At 43.4% G+C, this 20,615-nt stretch overlaps 1 protein-coding gene across 1 annotated transcript in view; it reads left to right on the top strand.

Moving 5' to 3' along the window:
• The first annotated feature begins 6,254 nt into the window (after nucleotides 1-6,254).
• LOC147683661 (uncharacterized) overlaps nucleotides 6,255-20,615 on the top strand; it is a 28,303-nt gene continuing 13,942 nt past the window's right edge. The window contains exon 1 of the mRNA XM_086942560.1: nucleotides 6,255-6,582. Coding sequence (XP_086798686.1) covers nucleotides 6,255-6,582 — 328 coding nt within the window. The remainder of the gene's footprint in view (nucleotides 6,583-20,615) is intronic.

Here is a 20,615-nt window from a genome sequence, read left to right as displayed (position 1 = left end):
TGCTCTCTTTCATCTCATTTTCTCCCTCATGAAGTTATATTCTTAGCAGCTAAACCTGCCATACTTTCTTCTTCAATTTTCAAACATACTCGTAATGTTTTAAAACCAATTTACCAGTTGCAGCCTGTAACTCACAATTCCTTTCGTCAATTTCCTCTCTGGTATAACAATCATTACTATTAACAACAAACCGATTCTTTGGAAAGCCTGGAGACAAACAGGTATCATTTGGGTCAAATATTTATTCACTTGCAATGATCCTCAACCCCTTTCAGAATTTCAACTCTTATTCTAGTGCCCTCGCTCTCTTTTCCCCTAATTTCTCCTTCGCATCAATGTTTTTCCCGATGTTCTTCATTCTCTACCTGTACTTTCCTTTCCTCCTCTTCACACTCCTCCCTTAGATCAACCCTCACCTCTATCGCAAATGCTTCACCTATTTATAAACTTCTTTGCTCTCTATAATATGCTGGATCCAAAAATAAGTTAGAGTTGCAGTGTGAATTTGATTCGGGATGCACCTGGACTCTCCCTTTTTGGAATAAGATTTGTGATAAACTCAATAAAACATCAAGAACTACCTCTACTTCTCAATCGTTTTTCTTCCTCTATCACAGACTATACTTTACTTAATCTTTGCTAGCAATATTCTCCAAGGATTCTTCTCCTAAATATTGGTCCTGTGACCACCAACAGGTGGACGTATGTATATGCTGTTTCACTGTCCTCTACAGTTTCCTTCTGGGAAAAGGTCTGGTCTCAATTATCCCAATTTTTTCACTTAAATTGTCCACTAACTTCCCTGATGCTTTTTTGGGTAGTCTCTCTGAAGACATCCACTCGTCATGCAGCAACTTACGCTTATTAGATCTCATGCTAGCTTTTGCCTTTAAACAGTTTTCTATTAATTGGAAATGTGCCTCAAATATTTCAAGGTACTTCAACTGAAAACTTTAAACCTTCTTGATTTTTATATTTCTCTGCCATGAGCACTAATATTGTTACTTCTTGTTCGGGTTTTTATATTACATTATATTATTATTTTCCTTTTAAAGTAATGCTCTAATTGTTGTTAAGTTGATCTTCCTGTGTTTATATTCGCCCTCCTTCCCTTTCCTCCCTTTCCTCATTATAGTTCAAAATAGTAGACAATTTCAATTCTTTATGATTTTTTGTTGTTCTCAGTTTGTACAGTTTATCCAAGTTTTTGTAAGTGCTTCTACTGTGACATAATTTTTTCTAATAAAGGTGCTTCACCAAAAAAAAAAAGAAGGGGAACACGTTCAAGGATATGTGCCGAGTATGATGAGGATGATCAAAAGAAACAATTGATGGACGGAATGCTAGATAATGCAAACATTCACCCCCAGTCACAAGGATCTGGTTTAAATCCATCATTCGTTTGCTCACCACATCACCCCAGTTTAGACCCAGCCATATGCAAATAAGTCTTGACCCTGTTCCTATGGGAACAGTCCGGCCCGACCTGCTTAGTCAGTTTTCCCTGGACTGGAAAGAAGCATCCTGGGACGGTGTAGAGCGGGAATATCGACGGGAAAATATCGAGTTACCTTAATATCGCCGCAGAAATATCTACAAGAAGAAATATCGATGTCAAAAATATAGTTTGACCAGAATATCGACAGACAGGTAAGTAATATCGATAACAGTAATATAGTTGTAATAAATATCGTTTACAAAAACATAGTTTACAAAAATATCGTTTTTTTATAATTATAAGTAATTTAGTGTTTTTAATGAGTATTGTTTGTGAAATTAGTATATTTTGTAGCATTTTATTAGTTAATAATGCATTTTATGTTGAATTTAGTGTTAATAGTTCCGTAGCGGGTTGTGGGTTTATAGGGGAATAGGGTGGGAAGTAATTTAAATATAATAAAATAATTGATTAATTAATGTGTTAATTTAATATAAATAGTTTAAAATTATTAGTTAATTCATTTCAATTAGTTAATTGATAATTAATTATGTTAATTAATTATGTTAATTGTTTAAGTATTTTTAGGTGTGTGTACTGGAATTTTTAAGTGAAAATGTAGTGAAGTAATTATATTTTAATTGAATAATTAATTAATTCATTATAATTAAATTAAAAAAAATTAAATGAGTAAATAAATTTTAGTTTGTGTTGTGGTGTTTATAAGTGTATATGGTGTTAAAGCTGTCAATTAATTAATTATGTAAATGTTTTGAAAATACAATACTAATCAATAATTAATTAGTGCATGCCGTTTCTGAATCATGGACTGAGCCTGCCCTTGTTTTAGAGCGGGGATATCGCCGGACTCCATCTAGCTCCTTGCCGAACCCGCTGCGCGGGTCCCACTACGTCGTTTGCGTGTGTGTGGGAAACCGCAGGGCTGCGAGCTGACCCGCAGGGACTCGAAGTACCAGGAGTCCCTGCGTGAGGTCGAGACCCACAACACCTGGGACGCTCTCCCTGCCTGCCCCGCCCCCGCCTCAGCAAATAAGGACCTGCTGCAACCATCATCGCTGGGATCTTCCTGCTTGCCGTTTGTGACTCTTGGACTGAGCCTGCCCTTGTTTTAGAGCGGGGATATCGTCGGACTCCATCTAGCTCCTTGCCGGACCCGCTGCGCGGGTCCCGCTACGTCGTTTGCGTGTGTGTGGGGAACCACAGGGCTGCGAGCTGACTCGAAGTACCAGGAGTCCCTGCGTGAGGTCGAGACCCGCAACACCTGGGTCGCTCTCCCTGCCTGCCCCGCCCCCGCCTCAGCAAATAAGGACCTGCTGCAACCATCATCGCTGGGATCTTCCTGCATGCCGTTTGTGACTCATGGACTGAGCCTGCCCTTGTTTTAGAGCGGGGATATCGCCGGACTCCATCTAGCTCCTTGCCGGACCCGCTGCACGGGTCCCGCTACGTCGTTTACATGTGTGTGGGGAACCGCAGGGCTGCGAGCTGACCCGCAGGGACTCGAAGTACCAGGAGTCCCTGCGTGAGGTCGAGACCCGCAACACCTGGGTCGCTCTCCCTGCCTGCCCCGCCCCTCGCCTTACCTCTCCTTTATCACTGTTCCTAAGTACCACTGCGCAGGCGGGCCGTCTAAGGCCGTCCAAGGTCGATCAAGGACGGGCCGGGCCCATTCTCTTTCTTTGTGGACTTGAGGACTCAAAGTTCCCGTCTCTATTATTGTTATTAGGTATTTTATTTGGTTATTTTGTTTAGGTTTAGACCTATCGCCTTTCCTTAATTTTGTAAATTGTACTGCTCAAACTTATATGATGTCCTTACGATCAGGGAAGGGTAGGCAGGTAACTGTAAAGACGAGTAGTGTTAAAGCAACTGGAACTTTAGATGACTTTATTATTCGGGCAACAGGGATATTAGAAAAAGAAATTGCCCTTACAGAAAAGCTTTTGTCACTAGACTTAGTAACAGGGAAACGTTCTTCCTTGGGACGAATTGGCTCTACAACTACTCCCGAAAAGAGTATAGCCAATAACTTGGAAACCAGCCCAATTCTTGTAGTAATTTCTGATTCCCAACCAATCCCTGTGGATGATATAGTGGACTGTCCTAATGAAGGCCGTATATCATCAAGTATCACGGGGGATAGTACCCAACATTGCAATTTGAGTGCCACTGGGCCTATCCCTACGCAACCCCAGGTTTTGGACTCTGACCCAGTAGTTATAAAAACTAGTAAACGGAAAAGAGGGGGGAGTCATAAAAAGGGAAGCAGAGCTAAATCAGCAAAGACGACTGCATCAAGAGTTTTAGCAAACTCAGCTAGGCAAAAGGGAATTCCTCCTGGAGATGTTGGACATACAACCCTTTCTTGTCAAAATAATAATGGAGAACTATTGGTAAATATTGAGAAACTGGTAAAAAGCCTTCTGCTGCCCCTTTAAGAGAGAACACAAATTGTTAATCTAAAATTGGATCAATTAGAACATCTTATTTCACTTAATACTCACTCTCTTGAAATATTGGCTAATAAGAGCAAACCCCCTGAGACTGTGGGTAATAGTACTACAACAAAGAAAGGGGGCCAGAAAAATCAAAGTAAAGCTCCCCAAACCCCTACAATTGCGGACCCCCAGGAAGTCCCTGTACAAACAGTTTTGACTAAACCTACAGTGGTGGCTACTGTGGGTCCTCAGGCTAAGACTGTAGCAGCCATAGCATCAACATCTAAGGCAACTACATCTAAGCAGGCAGTCACTTCTGGGCCCAAGCCAACTCCATCGCGGGGAGCGACAGCTTCTACTGAAAGAGCTCCTCTAAATAAACCAGTTTGTGTAAACCTACCCCCTGATTCTGCCCCTTTTATGGTAATCCTGACAGGAGTCCCAGCAGTTGTGCCAAATAAATCGGAATCAAATCAGGACCTTATAAATAAAGTAACATTCTGGCTTAATAACAATAGGCCACTTCCCCCTGCTTCTAAAACGAAAATACTAAGTGTGCGAAGGGTCCCCTGGGTGGGGCCAAGTGAGAAAGATCTAGAGGGGGATTGTATCCTGATTAACTTTAGGGACAGTTGGGTAAAATACATGATTTGCCGTAAACCAAGGTTTGGCAGACTGGGGGATATTCAATGTATAGGTTTGGAATACTTTTACCCAAATATGAATCATGTTCCCCCGAATCTATGCCATAATAATTCTGGGTTAAGATTTCAGAGTGAAAGACATCCTGTGTGGATGCAGAGAAGTGTTGTTGCATGGCCAGCCCCAAATCACCCTGGAATGAGGTACCAGGGTGATGGATATTTTAGGGGGCCGCCATGTAATAATAATTTTTTGCAACTACCCTACAATGACCCAAGATTAAGATTTCAGGGAGAGGAATATCTAGGGTGGATGCCAAGTAATATTCCCCTAAGAAACCGTTTTGATCCACTTGTGGGAATGGAGGGGTTAGATTGACCATCAGTCAGCCAAAAGGAAAATGTATCCCCCATAGGAGAGTTGAGCTTGAGGGAGAATGGGGATGAAAGATGTAACAATATCTTTGTGGTGGAGGTCTCAGCCTGTGAAGCACAGATTATTAACCCCCTAGAGCCAGAGGTTCCTATTACTTCAGAATGTGAGCCAAATTTATCTGCCCTAAGGCAAGATTTGGCAACTCGAATAGAACCTGTGGGTGACAATTTGTGGGAACCAAGGCTGTGCCTGATCTCATGGAATATCGCAGGTCTTGCTGGTAGACTAGAGGATGAGGCTTGGTTGGATTACGTGGGCAGACATGATATCCTGTGCTTTCAGGAGACATGGAGCCGAACGGCCCAGGACATTGATGGCTTTCAACCATTTAATGTCCTGGTGGTGCCATCACCAGTGGGGAGGGCAAAGGGTGGGATAATGACAGCAATTTCCCTTAAATTGAAGAATCTGGTAACCTCTAAGATAGTGGACACCCCATGGTACCAACTGCTTTTGTTGGAAAATCTGTTCCCTGAGCCGCTGTTATTGATCAACTGGTATCACAATATCTTTGATGATAATGAGATATCCATAATTACGAGCCTGGAGGAAGCAATATGTAAGGCACGCTGTGACCGGCCTCTACTATTCGTTATATGGGTTGGCGATTTCAATTGTTCACTGTGTAAATTTGGTGGCTCAAATGTGTGTGGTTTGGAGGATCTACATGAACAAACCCTGATACATTTTAAGCATACACCCCAGGGGGATACATTAAATAATATCATTGTTTTAAATGATCTATGCATAGTGGAGCCTTGGGTTGCCCCTAATTTATCCCCAATACCAACCTTTCAGGGAACTAGAGGTTCAATGAGTGTCATTGATTTTGCAATTGTGTCTAGTAGCTACTTCCATTATGTTGACAAGCTTGAGGTGATTGCAAATGCTGCAAGTGATCACAACCCCCTAATGTTATCCTTGTGTTGTCCTGTTATCGTAAAACATCCAGTCTGGGAGCAACCCATAAAATATACCAGGAACCAAGGTGTCATCTTGAAGTGGGGAAAATAGATGCTGTGGGCCTAGAGGCAGAGATCTTAAACACTTACAGCTCTGAAATTGAGTCATGTTTATCGCCAACAGCTAACCCTGAAAAGGTCATTAGGAATTTTGAAATTTTATGTGGGCATGTGGCCGAGCATCTTTAAAAACCAATTGGGAAAAACAAATCAAAGGGCTTCAGATGGTTTGATGCCGTGTGCTCTGCATCGCATAAATCCCTAAAAATGGCACTAGAACAAAAACCAAGGAATAAAGAGTTGGTAAGAACGACTAGAATGGCCTATAAAGAGGCCATTAGAAAAAGGAAGCAGGACTTAAAAAACCTTGCATGGGAAGATCTAGAGAAGGCCTCAGAGCTAAAAGATAGTAGGCTCTTCTGGGAAGTAGTAAATCGCCCCCTTTTTACGAGCGATGGTAAAGATAATATAGTGATGCAGATTACTGGTGAATCGTGGGAAGCCCATTTTGGAAAAATCTTTAACCCAAATGTAATATCACCTCTGGGCTTGCTGGATGACACTAGGGATTTGGTGGCCTCACCAACAGCTTTGTCTCTGAGCTCCTCGCTTACATTGCAAGAGGTGGAGGAGGCCTTGAGGAAAGGTATATTATTAAAAGCTCCTGGTCCCGATGCTGTACCTCTGGACTTTTTTAGGCATAATATTGATGTATGGGCACCATTGTTATTGAATGTGTTTAGGGCAGCTGTTATTGGCCGTATCCTGGCATCATGGAAGGAGGCAGTGATGGTGCCGATTTTTAAGAAAGGTGATAGTTGTGATTCCCGATGCTATCGCCCTATATCATTAATCGATGCATCATGCAAATTATTGGGAAGGGTTATTCTGGCCAGATTGGAAACATGGGCAGACTCAGTGGGCCTTATCGTGAACTCCCAATATGGCTTCAGAAAAGGAAAGGGGATGGTCGAACAGTGTCTGAATTTGGCACTAATTATAGGCAAGTACATGAAGGCAAGGAATTCCTCCATCCACCTTGCCTTCATGGACAAGTGCATTCAACACTGTTTGTAGAAGCAAGCTCTGGCAAATGATGGATGATATGGGTTTTGAGGAACCCTTAGTTACATTGCTCCGCAGATTGCATGAAGCAACAACTGTGGCTATAAGGTTCGGATCAGGGGGGGAAAAAACAAAATCTATTCCCTCAACCGAGGATGTGCGACAAGGTTGCATTTTGGCGCCTTTCTTGTTCCTAGTGTATACAAACGGCCTGGAGAAGTACTTGTTGGATCATTGCTGTGACTTCCCAAAGGTAAATAGTAGGAGTATCCCCATGCTTTCTTACGCCGACGACACGGTACTAATGACCCTTACAGGAAATAGTATGCAGATTTGTCTTGACGCTTTTAATACCTTCAGGCTGGACCTGGATCTGAAGGTAAACTTTGCAAAATCTTTTGCAATGGTCTGTGGTCCAAAAGGCTCAAAATCCAGGAAGTTCATGGTAAACAACTTTACCATTGAAAAGGTAGACAATTTTAATTACCTGGGAAATCTTTTTAATGACAAACTGAGCTGGGCCCCACTAATGAAGGCTCAAGTTCAGAGTGCCAGTCGTTCCATAGAAGGCCTGTTCCACTTCTGTGGTAAGCTGGGTCAAAAACTGGTCGCACACCTAAAAACCCTGTATAGATCTAAATGTATGTCTGTGGCCACCTATGGGGCAGGGGTATGGGGGATTGAAAGCCCTGCCACGATACAGGTCATGGAAAACAAATTTTTAAAGCGGGTATTATTAATTCCATCAGGCTCATCAAATAGTTTCTGTCATGATGAAATGGGAACGAGTTATGTGACTGATATCATTTGTCTCTCGCCTTTATTACTATGGGGTAAAATATGGCTATCCGAGGACCTCCAGCTTTCCAGAGGTATTCTCCAAGACTGTAAGAGCCTTGATAATGCAAAGCAGATCCCTTGGTTGTCATATGTCAGTGACATGTTACACAAAATAGGTCTGGGTCATGTTTATGACAATCCTGAAAATATCCAGGGAGACATTAAAGCCCAAATTAAAACAAGTTACTGGAAATCTTTACAAACACTATGTTTGGTTAGGCCAACAGGTTGTGTGGATAAACTACAGCACCAGTTTTATTTAACTTTTACAACCCATGTGCAATGGCGGTTTTATCTTACAAGGTTCAGTCTAAACATTCTTCATTTTCTTTTCGCCTTTCCTAAACAAGGGGGTTGGTGTGAGAGGCTGCCCCCTTGCCCTTGCAATAACAGAGTTAGTCAGAGCACCATACATGTTGTCCTCTTTTGTTCTTCATATAAGGAACCAAGGACCAGATTCATCAAGCCCATTTTGAAGGGGCGGCAACCATGTAATTATAAAGAAGGTTATGACTACTTGTTATCGTTATCATCTTCTGGAGTATGTTGTGCCATGTTAAACTTTATACGAGTGTCACTCCAGATTAGGAAACGGTATGGCTAACCTGGACTTAGACCTGTACATTGTTGTGGGAACCTGTATTTACCTGTTGCTGTATGATGGCCACTCAATTACAATTATAATTATTGTGTGTAATAATACTTGCTGACTTAAGGTGATTAGTATGGGTTCTATTGTCTGTATGTTTTTTATCCTGATAAATGATCTCTGGAATGTATCAACTTATGTTTTAATTTTCTTAATGTGTAACTTTAGATGGTTCATTTTAAAATTAAAATTGTAATCATGTTTTGTAATTTAAAATGTACACTTTTATGATTCTTTGTTTGAATCAAATAAAGTTTTTGAACCGAACCGAAATGTAATTGAGTAATTAATTTTAGGTGTGTAGGTGTTTGTTAATAATAATATATTTCAATGTATATATTAAATACGTTTATAAACTACATTAAATTTAATACTAAATTTGACAGATGGTTTATTATTTTTTTTGAGTTCCTGCGCTTTCCCTACTGTTGTACTCACTGGAGTGGGAATAGTAATTTTTACCTCTACGCTATCCAACGCTTTCCCTACTGTTGCACACTTTGGAGTGGGAATAGTAATTTTTACCCCTACGCTATCCAACGCATTCCCTACTGTTGCACCCTCTGGAGTGGGAATAGTAATTTTTACCCCTACGCTATCCAACGCTTTCCCTACTGTTGCACCCTCTGGAGTGGGAATAGTAATTTTAACCCCTACGCTATCCAGCATTTTCCCTACTGTTGCACCCTTTGGAGTGGGAATAGTAATTTTTACCCCTACGCTATCCAACGCTTTCCCTACTGTTGCACCCTTTTGGAGTGGGAATAGTAATTTTTACCCCTACGCTATCCAACGCTTTCCCTACTGTTGCACCCTCTGGAGTGGGAATAGTAATTTTTACCCCTACGCTATCCAGCATTTTCCCTACTGTTGCACCCTTTGGAGTGGGAATAGTAATTTTTACCCCTACGCTATCCAACGCTTTCCCTACTGTTGCACCCTTTTGGAGTGGGAATAGTAATTTTTACCCCTACGCTATCCAACGCTTTCCCTACTGTTGCACCCTCTGGAGTGGGAATAGTAATTTTTACCCCTACGCTATCCAGCGCTTTCCCTACTGTTGCTCCCTTTGGAGTGGGAATAGTGATTTTTACCCCTACGCTATCCAACGCTTTCCCTACTGTTGCACCTTCTGGAGTGGGAATAGTAATTTTTACCCCTACGCTATCCAAGGCTTTCCCTACTGTTGCACCCTCTGGAGTGGAAATAGTAATTTTTACCCCTACGCTATCCAACGTTTTCCCCACAGTTGCACCCTTTGGAGTTGGAATAGTAATTTTTACCCCTACGCTATCCAACGCTTTCCCTACTGTTGCATCCTTTGGAGTGGGAATAGTAGTTTTTACCCCTTCGCTATCAAATGTTTTACCTAATAATATTTTTTATATTTTAATTAAATGTATGTAATATTGTTGTTATATAATTTTATGTGTTAAATATATGTATATGTACACATTTATTAAGTTTATAATGAAAAAGTTTACTTAATTTGTTATAAATAGTTAAAATATAAAAGTAATGTAATGTATTTTGTTAATAGTACTTATATTTTTTAATTATTTAATGTTATTTTAATTAATTTTAAAAGTTGATATTTTTAACATCTTTATTTATTACATCGATATTTTTGAGTAGATATTTATGTACTTACCCGTTTAGGTATAGGGTGGCGATATTTTTGTAAACGATATTTATACAACTATATTTTTGTCAACTATATTTTTGTAATCGATATTTAAACACCCTACCTCCTGGGACCGGTTTCAGGGCATCACCCTTTATCAGCCAGGCTAGCTTGAATCCAGTGGTGTAGTGAGCACCAGACCCATGTCAGGACATGCCCTTCCCACTTAGGGCAACAAATGCAAAAGAAACAATTGATGGACGGAATGCTGGACAATGCAAACATTCACCCCAGTCACAATGATGTGGTTTTAATCCATTATTCTTTTGCTCACCACACCAGACCAGTTTGGACCCAGCCATATGAAAATCAGTCTTGACCCTGTTCCTATGGGAACAGTCCAGCCCAAACTGCCTAGTCAGGTCCTCCCTGGACTGGAAAGAAGCATCCGTATACTGATTATACTGAATATAAGAAGTATACTGGCAGATGAGGGGTAAAACCCCGAAACCGGTCCTCGGATGCTTGTTTCCAATCCAGGGAGAACATGGCCTGGCAGTTTGGGCTTGACTGTTTCCATTGGGCACAGGGTCAAGACTGATTTGCATATGTCTGGGTTCAAACTGCAATGGCATGGTGAGCAAACAAGTAAAGGATTTAGGCTCAGGTCTCTGTACTGGGGTGAATGTATGACATTGTTCTGCATTCTGTCCATCAAATGTTGTTTTTACATTTGTCATCCCGAGTAGGATGGGTATGGCCAGACATGGGTCCTGTGCTCTCCATGCCACTGGAGTCAAGCTATCCTGGCTGATGAGGGGTGTTACCCCGAAACCGGTCCTCAGATGCTTGTTTCCAGTCCCAGGAGGACCTGGCCTGGTAATTCAGGCTTGACAGTTCCCATTGGGCACAGGGTCAAGACTTATTGGCATATGGCTGGGTTCAAATTGGAATCGCATGGTTAGCAAAAAAATATGGATTTAGGCCCAGATCTCTGTTCTGGGGTGAATGTATGACATTGTCCTGCATTCTGTCCATCAATATTTGTTTTTGTGCGAGTATGATGAGAACTTCACGGTCAGGTTAGTGTTGGCGGGCATGGGCAGAGAGAGCACAGGAAGACCAGAAAACACCAAGGCCACAGATAAAAAGTGCACAGCAGAGTGAAGGATAAGAACACTAGGGCAAACCCATCAAATGATCATTGTTTACCCCAGGGGGGTGTAAGCTCTTGCATCACTTCTTGCATTCTTGGGCACAGCAGGGGTTGTTCTTTGTAACTGGGGAAATGGTCAGAAAGATGAGCTGAGACATCCTTTAGAGAGAAAGCAATTTGAACTGTAGACTGCACTTCCATTTCACTAGTTATTTTCTCTTATACACAAAGTATAACGTTTTTCGACAGTACCTCTCTTCGTATTATTTAGTTGTCATAGTCTTCTAGAGATTCGTTTTACAGATGTATATATTCTAAAATCTTTTTTATTCTTAATTGCATAAAAAACGATTCAATTGCACATAACTTTGTTTCCTCTCCATATATTTTTATATATTTTCTGAACATATACAATTAATTTCTTTTATTATTGCTTCTCCTATTATCTCCCCTGTCTCCCCAATGCAGTCTGGGTTATTACGTTATGCTTATAATTCACATCTAAGAACCGATTGGAGAAACTTTTTTGCTAATTAAAAATAGGCGATAAAAAGTCAAGTTCATATTTATATACTGTAATTAATTTTCAATTAAGCATGTGTATCTCCTGAATTATTTTCATTTAATTTCACATCTTTATTTCGTTTGTTAGCCATAAAAGAGCTATACAGCATTAAAATCAAATGAGCATATACCATAAAAGCGATAAAACTTGCTTAGCTCAAACTTGCATCATAAAATATTTGATAAAATCGACTCAGCCAGAACATTTTATAAGCTCCATAAAAGTGTCACAAATGTGGGCATAGCAATCTTATTTTCCGTGATCTGAAATATTGAATAATCAGAAGAAAAGTGCTATCGATAGCTGTAGTAGCATGTGTATAAGGGACACACGAACGAGTGAAGGGAGAGTGCAACAATAGTTTATAAGTAGGTTGTGCTGACCAGTGGAACATGCCAAAATTTCCATGCAAAATGAGACGAAATGACCAACAGAGCTTACGTTTTTGTTATAAGTTAGGAGTACATTCTATAAGATTCTAAATTAAAGTATACAATTCCTTTTTCAACAGATAAGAATAAATAATCATGTCCTTGGCCATTTCTTTTGTTCAGGTGTGTCTTCTTGCAGGCCTTAGCCTAACTCACATGATTATTCTCAACCCTATGTGTGAACACAAAGAGGCACTTTCTGCCCCATTCAACATTGTGTTGGTTCAGAGAAGACATATACCAACCTTGGTTACAAAAGGCTATGCAGTCAAGAGTTAGCGTAGTGATCAATGAAAGGTCATTGAATAACACAGAGTATGCAGTTAACAGAAACGTCTACTAATGCCTAACATTTCACCACCATTTTGTTGGATCCAAAAAGAGTTATTGCAAGAACTAATGTACATCAGAACCAGAAAAATCAAGAACAGGATTGTTCAGGCTCACTGTACGGTGATCATTCTTCCCTTGAGCCTGCACCTTTAAAATCAGACAAGCCAGAGATTATTCCTGTCTAGGAGATTATCTGTCATGTAATTCATACAATGTAAAGAAACCCATCATCATTTCACTATGCCATCCTTCTTTATGCTGTATCTTACAGTTAGGAATAAGCAATACAATCAACTACTGAAGACGCTTTAGTTTGTGATCTGTTTGTCTACAAATTTGTATGTAATTTATTGTGTGGTCGCGTAGAAAGATCTCACTACTGTTGTTAGAAGGCATTGAAAACATAGAGGATTTTCTGAAACATATTCAAATTTCTGTGTTTACACATCCTGGCCATGGTAGGAAATTAGGTTATTTATGAAAGTTCCTAGCAAGGTAGGGACATTTGCTCTGTATTGGTGATAAATATGTGGTCTAATTTTAATGCCTAAATGTTGAATTCTACTAAAATATCTAGCAGATCGTAAGGGAAATATTGTTTTCAGTTCTTGAGTTAGTGGATTCAGGAGAATTACATTTAGAAGTTCACACTTATCCATATGTGTTTCAAATCCCGATATTGTCTCCAGTGCTTGCACCTGATTTAATACTTTGGCAAGGGATGCTTTGGGATCACCTAATGTTATTAACACACTTTCAGCAAATAAGGAGTTATTAGACTCCATGGATCCTTTTCTGGATTTGTTAAGCTAGCAGTTCAATACTCAGTGAGGTGACACTGGGCACTGGAACATTTCAACTAACAAGAGGCCTCTTGTTAGTTGAAATGTTCTGGTTCATAAACTATTGAGTGAGGTCATTGATGCTTGCTGGTGATAATTGGCAAACAAACACAAGGAGATGATAGAAGGAGTGCTGAAACTTTTCAGACACTCACCCTAAACACAGATTTGGGTTGAATCCATCAGCATTCTTTAGCTCACTTTGCCACCTCAGGTCAGACCCAGCTCTATGCAAATCAGAATTGACCCAGTGCCTTATGGGAATAGTCCAGCACGAACTGCCAAGCCAGGTCTTCCCTGAACCGGAAATTAGCATCCTGGGTCCGGTTTCAGGGTAACAATCCTCATCAGCCAGCTAGCTTGAATCTAGTGGCTAAGTAAGCAAGGGACCCACATCTGGGCATACACTGCAAACTTGAGGAGAACAAAGCAAATCCAAGTCAATGATGGACGGGGCACTGAAACTTTTCAGACAATCACCCCCAGTCACAGATCTGGTTTGAATTCATCATCATTCTTTAGTACACTTTGCCACCTCAGTTCAGACCCAGCTATATGCAAATCAGTCTTGACCACGTGCATCATGGGAACAGTCCAGCCCGAACTGCCAAGCCAGGTCTTCCCTGAACTGAAAACAAGCATCCTGGGACGGTTTCGAGGTAACACCCCACATCAGCCAGGCTAGATTGAATCTAGTGTCCAAGTGAGCAAAGGACCAAGTCTCGGCATACCCTGCCAACTTAAGGCGAACAAAACAAACACAAGGAGATTATGGCCGTAGCGCAGAAACTTTTCAGACACTCACCCCCAGTCACAAATCTGGGTGGAACCCAACATCTTTCTTTAGTTCACTTCCCCACCTCAGTTCAGACCCAGATATATGCGAATCAGTCTAGACCATCTGCCTTATGGGAGCGTCTAGCCTTAACTGCCAAGCCAAGTCGTCTCTGAACTGGAAACAAGCCTCCTGGGACCGGATTTGGGGTAACACCCTATCCACCAGGCTAGCTTGAATCTATTGGCAAAGTGAGCACAGTACCCATGTCTGGGCATACCATGCCAATTTAGGGTGAACTAAGCAAACACAAGGAGATGATAGACGGAGCGTTGAAAGTTTTCAGACTCTCGCCCCCAGTCACAGATCTGGGTAGAATCCATCATCGTCTTTTAGCTCAGCTCGCCACTTCAGTTCAGACCCAGCTATATGCAAATCAGCCTTGACCCCGTGCCTCTTGGGAACAGTCCAGCCTGAACTGCCAAGCCAGATCTTCCCTGAACCAGAAATAAGCATCCTGGGACTAGTTTTTAGGTAATACCCTTCATCAGCCAGGCTAGATTGAATCTAGTGGCAAAGTGAGCAGGGGACCCATGTCTGGGCATACTCTGCCAACTTAGGGCGAACTAAGCAAACACAAGGAGATGATGGCTGCAGCGCCGAAGCTTTTCAGACACTTACCCACAGTCACAAATCTGGGTGGAACCCAACATTTTTCTTTAGTTCTCTTCACCACCTCAGGTCAGACCCAAATATATGCAAATCAGTCTTGACCCAGTGCCTTATAAGAACAGTCCGCTTGAACTACCAAGCCAGGTCATCCCTGAACTGGAAACAAGCCTCCTGGGACCGGATTTGAGGTAAAAGTCTTCATCTGCCAGGCTAGCTTGGATCTATTGGCAAAGTGAGCAATGTACCCACGTCTGGGCATACTCTGCCAATTTAGAGTGAACTAAGCAAACACAAGGAGATGATAGACGGAGCGTTGAAAGTTTTCAGGCACTCACCCCTAGTCACAGATCTGGGTTGAGTACATCATCGTTCTTTAGCTCACCTCGCCACTTCAGGTCAGACCCAGGTATATGCAAATTAGCCTTGACCCAGTACCTTATGGGAACAGTCCAGCCCGAACTTCCAAGCCAGGTCTTCCCTGAACTTGAAACAAGCATCTTGGACTCGTTTTCAGGGGAACACCCCTCATCAGTCAGGCTAGCTTGAATCTAGTGGCACAGTGAGCAAGGTAACCATGACTGGGCATACCCCACCAACTTAGTGCAAGAAAAGCAAACACCAGGAGATGATGAAAGGAGCTCTGAAACTTTTCCGATACACTCCCCCAGTTATAGATTTGGGTTGAATCCATCATCGCTCTTTACCTCACTTCGCCACCTCAGTTCAGACCCAGCTATATGGAAATTAGAATTGACCATGTGCCTTATGGGAATAGTCCAGCACGAACTGCCAAGCCAGGTCTTCCTTGAATTGGAAACAAGCATCCTGGGGCCGTTTTCAGGGTAACACCCCTCATCAGCCGGGCTAGATTGGATCTAGTGGCAAAGTGAGCAACTGAGCCACGTCTGGGCATACCCTGCCAAATTAGGGCAAACAAAGCACACACAAGGGGATGATGGACAGAGCACTGAAACTTTTCAGACACTCAGCCCCAGTCACAGATCTGGGATGTATCTATCAACATTATTTAGCTCACTTTGCCACCTTAGTTCAGATCCAGCTTTATGCAAATCAGTCTTGACCCTGTGCCTCATGGAGAGAGTACAGCCGAACTGCCAAGTCAGGTCTTCCCTGAACAGGAAACAGGCATCCTTGGACTGGTTTCGGGGTAACACCCTTCATCAGCCAGGCTAGCTTGAATCTGGTGGCAAAGTGAGCAAGGGACCAACATCTGGGCATACCCTGTCAACTGGGGGTGAACAAAGCAAACACAAGGAGATGATGGACGGAGCACTGAAACTTTTCAGACACTCACCCCCAGTCACAGTTCTGGGTTGAATCTATCATCGTTATTTAGCTCACTTTGCCACCTCAGTTCAGACTCAGCTATGTGCACATCAATCATGACACTGTGCCTCATGGGAACAGTCCAGCACGAACTGCCAAGCCAGGTTTTCCCTGAAGTGGAAAAAACATAATGGGACCGGTTTCCGGGTTAACAGCCCTCATCAGCTAGGCTAGCTTGAATCTAGTAGCAAAGTGAGTACGGGACCCACATCTGGGCATACCCTGCCAACTTAGGGAGGACAAAGCAAACACAAGTACATGACGGACGGAGCACTGACATTTTTCAGACACTCAGCTCCAGTCACAGATCTGGGTTAAATCCATCATCGTTTTTTAGCTCACCTCGCCACTTCAAGGTAGACCCAGCTATATGCAAATCAACCTTGACCCTGTGCCTTATGTGAACAGTGCAACCCTAACTGCCAAGCCAGGTCTTCCCTAAACCAGAAACAAGCATCCTGGGATTAGTTTCGGGGTAACACCCATCATCAGCCAGGCTAGATTGAATCTAGTGGCAAAGTGAGCAAGGGACTCACGTCTGGGCATATGCTGCCAACTTAGGGCAAACAAATCGAACACAAGGAGATGATGGACATAGCGCTGAAACTTTGCAGACACTCACCTCCAGTCACAAATCTGGGTTGAACCCAACATCTTTCTTTAGTAAACATCACCACCTCAGTTCAGACTAAGAAATATGGACATCAGTCTTGACCCTGTGCCTCATGGGAACAGCCCATCCTGAACTGCCAAGCCAGGTATTCTGGCTTGGCAGTTCAGGCTTGGCATGTGATATTTTACAATCACACAGATGGAAAGCAGGTTACACATCCCATGCATTTCATCACTTCTGTTAAATGTCCATCCGATCAAAGGCCTTTTCAGTGTTTAGAGATATTAGGATCTCTTGATTCATTTCCTTGAGTGCCTTTTCGATACTGATCAACTGCCTTGTGATATTACTGTGTGTCTGTCTTGGATAGATGAAGCTTAATTGGCCATATTTTGAGTTGTGTGTGTTGAATTTTTGTCGTTTTGGTTTACTTCGGTTTATATAAAGATACTTCATTTTTCTGAACTGGTGTGGTGTACATTTGTAGTGTTACCACTGTGATACTGTGTGTGTTATGTACACATGCTTAACAGATTGCCTCTGAGATAGCCCTGACTGTCATGCCAAGCTACCATGGAGGTGAGCATGGGTTATATTGTGTGTCTAATCCCCTTTTCATGACTAGAAGGAACGTTCCCCACTTGGACAGGGTGTATATCACTGCAACTTGAGACCCTCTTTTCTAACAGTTGTTTTGATAAATACAACAGTTATGCTCATTTTAAAACACTGGCAAGTTGTGGATAAGATAGGTTATGTTTGCTTTTTCCAACCCACAAAGACTGGTTCTACTTACAAAGCATAAGCAATGAAAAATATCCCTCAGGATTATCCTTGGATGCTCCAGCTTCCATTCATACTCCTACCTTACCCTTCAACAATTTCTCCCAATAGTTAAGATAATTTTGTGTACTGCTAAAGGATCCAACTCTTCTACCAAGAGAGAAAACAAATGGAATTCTATTGAGGCACATAAATCCAACATACTCTGCAAAACACACAGCTGGCCAGAATTCTCCACAATAGAATAAAACCCAGGAATTTCCCAACTACACACTTCTATTCAGCCAGAAGAAACTCAATGGAGGTTCCTCTTAGTCCAGAAGTAATCTAAAAGTCTGGGGTTTTAGGTCTATTTCTTATCTCCCTTTTTCCCTTTGGAGTCTTTGTAAGAAAAGTCTCTCTTGCATAGTAAAACCAGTTCTGTCATCCCTGGGCGAGCACTACTGGGGGTGGAAACAGCATTGTGAACGGCAGCCATAGCCTATTCAGGTGTTAGTGATAACTCCTCCAGCCACTCTAGCCCAGAAAGACCCATCAGCATGTGCACGACAAACCTCAGTTCCCTTTGTGTGTGTGTCTGAAGTGAATGCACACATATGCTCCTCTCAGTCTAAACCAGACTTTGATTTCACAGGCAGGCAGAGGCACAGCTTTGTTAAACAAGAATAGACCCACTTTCTAAAAGTGAAATTCTCAAACACACAATTTAAAAATACCTGTACTAAAAGATGTTTTATTAAATTCTGAACTCAGGGAGCCCAAACTCCACATCTCTAGTGTTCCCAATTGAAAGTTACACTTGCAAAATTTTACACGTCAGCTCCAATGATAGCTTATGGGAGAACTAGACCTTGCAAGAGTGCAAAACAAAATATACAGTATTTGATTCTCTGGACATGTAAAACACACCAGTGCATGTCCTAACTTTCACATACACTGAACCCAGCCCATGGGGGTATATTGGGCCTACCATAGGAGGGTCTTAGATGTAAGATAAAATTAAAGTTAGGGCCTGGCACGTGGGTGTACTTGCTAGGTCAACATGGCAGTTAAAAACTGCAGTCACAGTGCTAGAAATGGGGTAGCATGGTGCAGAGCGGGCAGGCCAAATTCCTGAGGACATGTGTAAAGCATCCACGCAGTACACACAGATGACACCCAAGGCACACCACAAAAAGAGACCACACCAGATTAGATGTAAGGAATTGGCATCCACATTAGGCACACTAGTGTAGGTGCAACATTACCATGAGCCTAGCACATTAGGCCTAAAAGGGTAACATGAAAACACTAGGCAGAAAAACATCTGGTTAGGCAGGATTCCTGAGTACAACTCCCAAGCCGAACCATTGGACATAACAGGGGGAGAACATAACCCTTTGCAGAAACCTGTGGGCGTAGTCCCATTGGTAGTAGTTACATTAGACTTGAACAGGTTGACAGGGGCAACATTTACATCAACTTGAAAGCAGTATCTACAGGCACATGATGCATTCAGATAGGCTGGAGGTATGTTAGCAGCAGGGCGTCACACCTAGCTTTTGCATGGGCCACCTTGGGCATAAAGTAGGGACAGCAACCTGGGCATACACAACATAAGGTCCAACCCAGCCCTGCATTAGAAGGGAATCATGAGGCAGGGAATTCCATTACGCTCACAACCAGCCGCAGATCTGTACCTGATATCACCTCAGCAGTCAACCACCTTGTGCTGCTGGCCATCTGTGACCCCCCATACACTGGGTGCCCCAATCATTGCCACTGCCCACTGTCCAGCGGGGCAGTGGTGACACGTAAAATTAGCCCCGGTCCGTTGGAGTCCCTCATAGGTCTCTAGCTATAACATTGCCCCCAGATGTGGCCAAAAACTATTGCAGCGGCCCGCACTGCGGCGCCGCTGGAACCAGGGATGATAGCAGGTCCTATTGGTACGGCGGGGGCCTCAAGCACCGACAGTGTGCCTCAGCCAGCCCTCTACAGTCCCACTCACCAGCTGCTCCTAGACTCTGCTCTCCTCTTTGGGGGAGCTCCTGCGACGGTCCCAGGCACCGAGGCTATACCTCAGTGGGACCCGCGCCTCCCTTCTCCCTCCCGGCTTTGGTGGCGGTACTCCTCTTCACCCGGGTCCCACTCTGAGGGGCCCGGGACATCGCAGCTTTCACCAGGGGGCCCTGCAGATCACTTGCAGTGCTTCTCGGCAAGCAGAGGCGGGGTAGGCTCCCGTCTTCCTCGGTCTGAACGGCTCCGGGCTCCCGGCTGGATCCTGGGCCTGGGAGCCAATCTGAGCGCGACTTCCTGGGGGGCACACCCACAACGGCCAATGGCTGCGTGGCAGGGCAGGGGCCTGGTCGATGACGCGACTGGCGCCCCGTCACGTGATGGCAGCATTTCAGGCCTCACAGGCCCGGCACGGGCCTCTGCAATGCCACAGTGGCCCTCCTTGCCAGCGCGCCCCACCTTTGGGTGAGCCCGGTGGCAGCAGTGTTCCGGGGACACAGCAGCAGCCAAATTTTTCCTGCCCCGGGGTGGCGGTGAGTTCCTCAGCAGCACTTCACAGGCACTTATGCGCCGGCATTCTAGAAGTGCAGGGTGGCCTCCCGCCTTCTGTCCTCCACTGTAGCGTGGCACTCCTCCTGCACCGTAGCCTTTACTCCTGAAGTGGGGCTTAAACTAGCCCTGTGGACAGCGGAGTGATTTCAGTTAGGTGCAGGGTCCAGCACACAGGCCAAGTGGTGGTATCCCCTTGCAGCAGGTCCCCTCACGTTTATGTCCCTGCTCTGTCTGAGCACATGGTGGCACAGCCCCTGTACTTATACACCCCTCACCCCACCTACCAGGCAGAGCCAGAAGCTTCTAGAAGCCTCTGGGGAACTGGTCTAACTGGCTCAGGGGGAGGCGTAGAGCACCCTGGGTGCCAAGTTTTCCCTCCACAAGCTGGGATGGCTGGGAAGCGAACATCTAGACTGCTAACCTACCACAGTCAG

Source organism: Lissotriton vulgaris, chromosome 11 (genome assembly GCF_964263255.1).
Source record: "Lissotriton vulgaris chromosome 11, aLisVul1.2, whole genome shotgun sequence".
Classification (NCBI taxonomy): domain Eukaryota; kingdom Metazoa; phylum Chordata; class Amphibia; order Caudata; family Salamandridae; genus Lissotriton; species Lissotriton vulgaris.
Note: the sequence above shows the minus strand (reverse complement) of the source record. Positions and strands in the feature narration are given on the sequence as shown.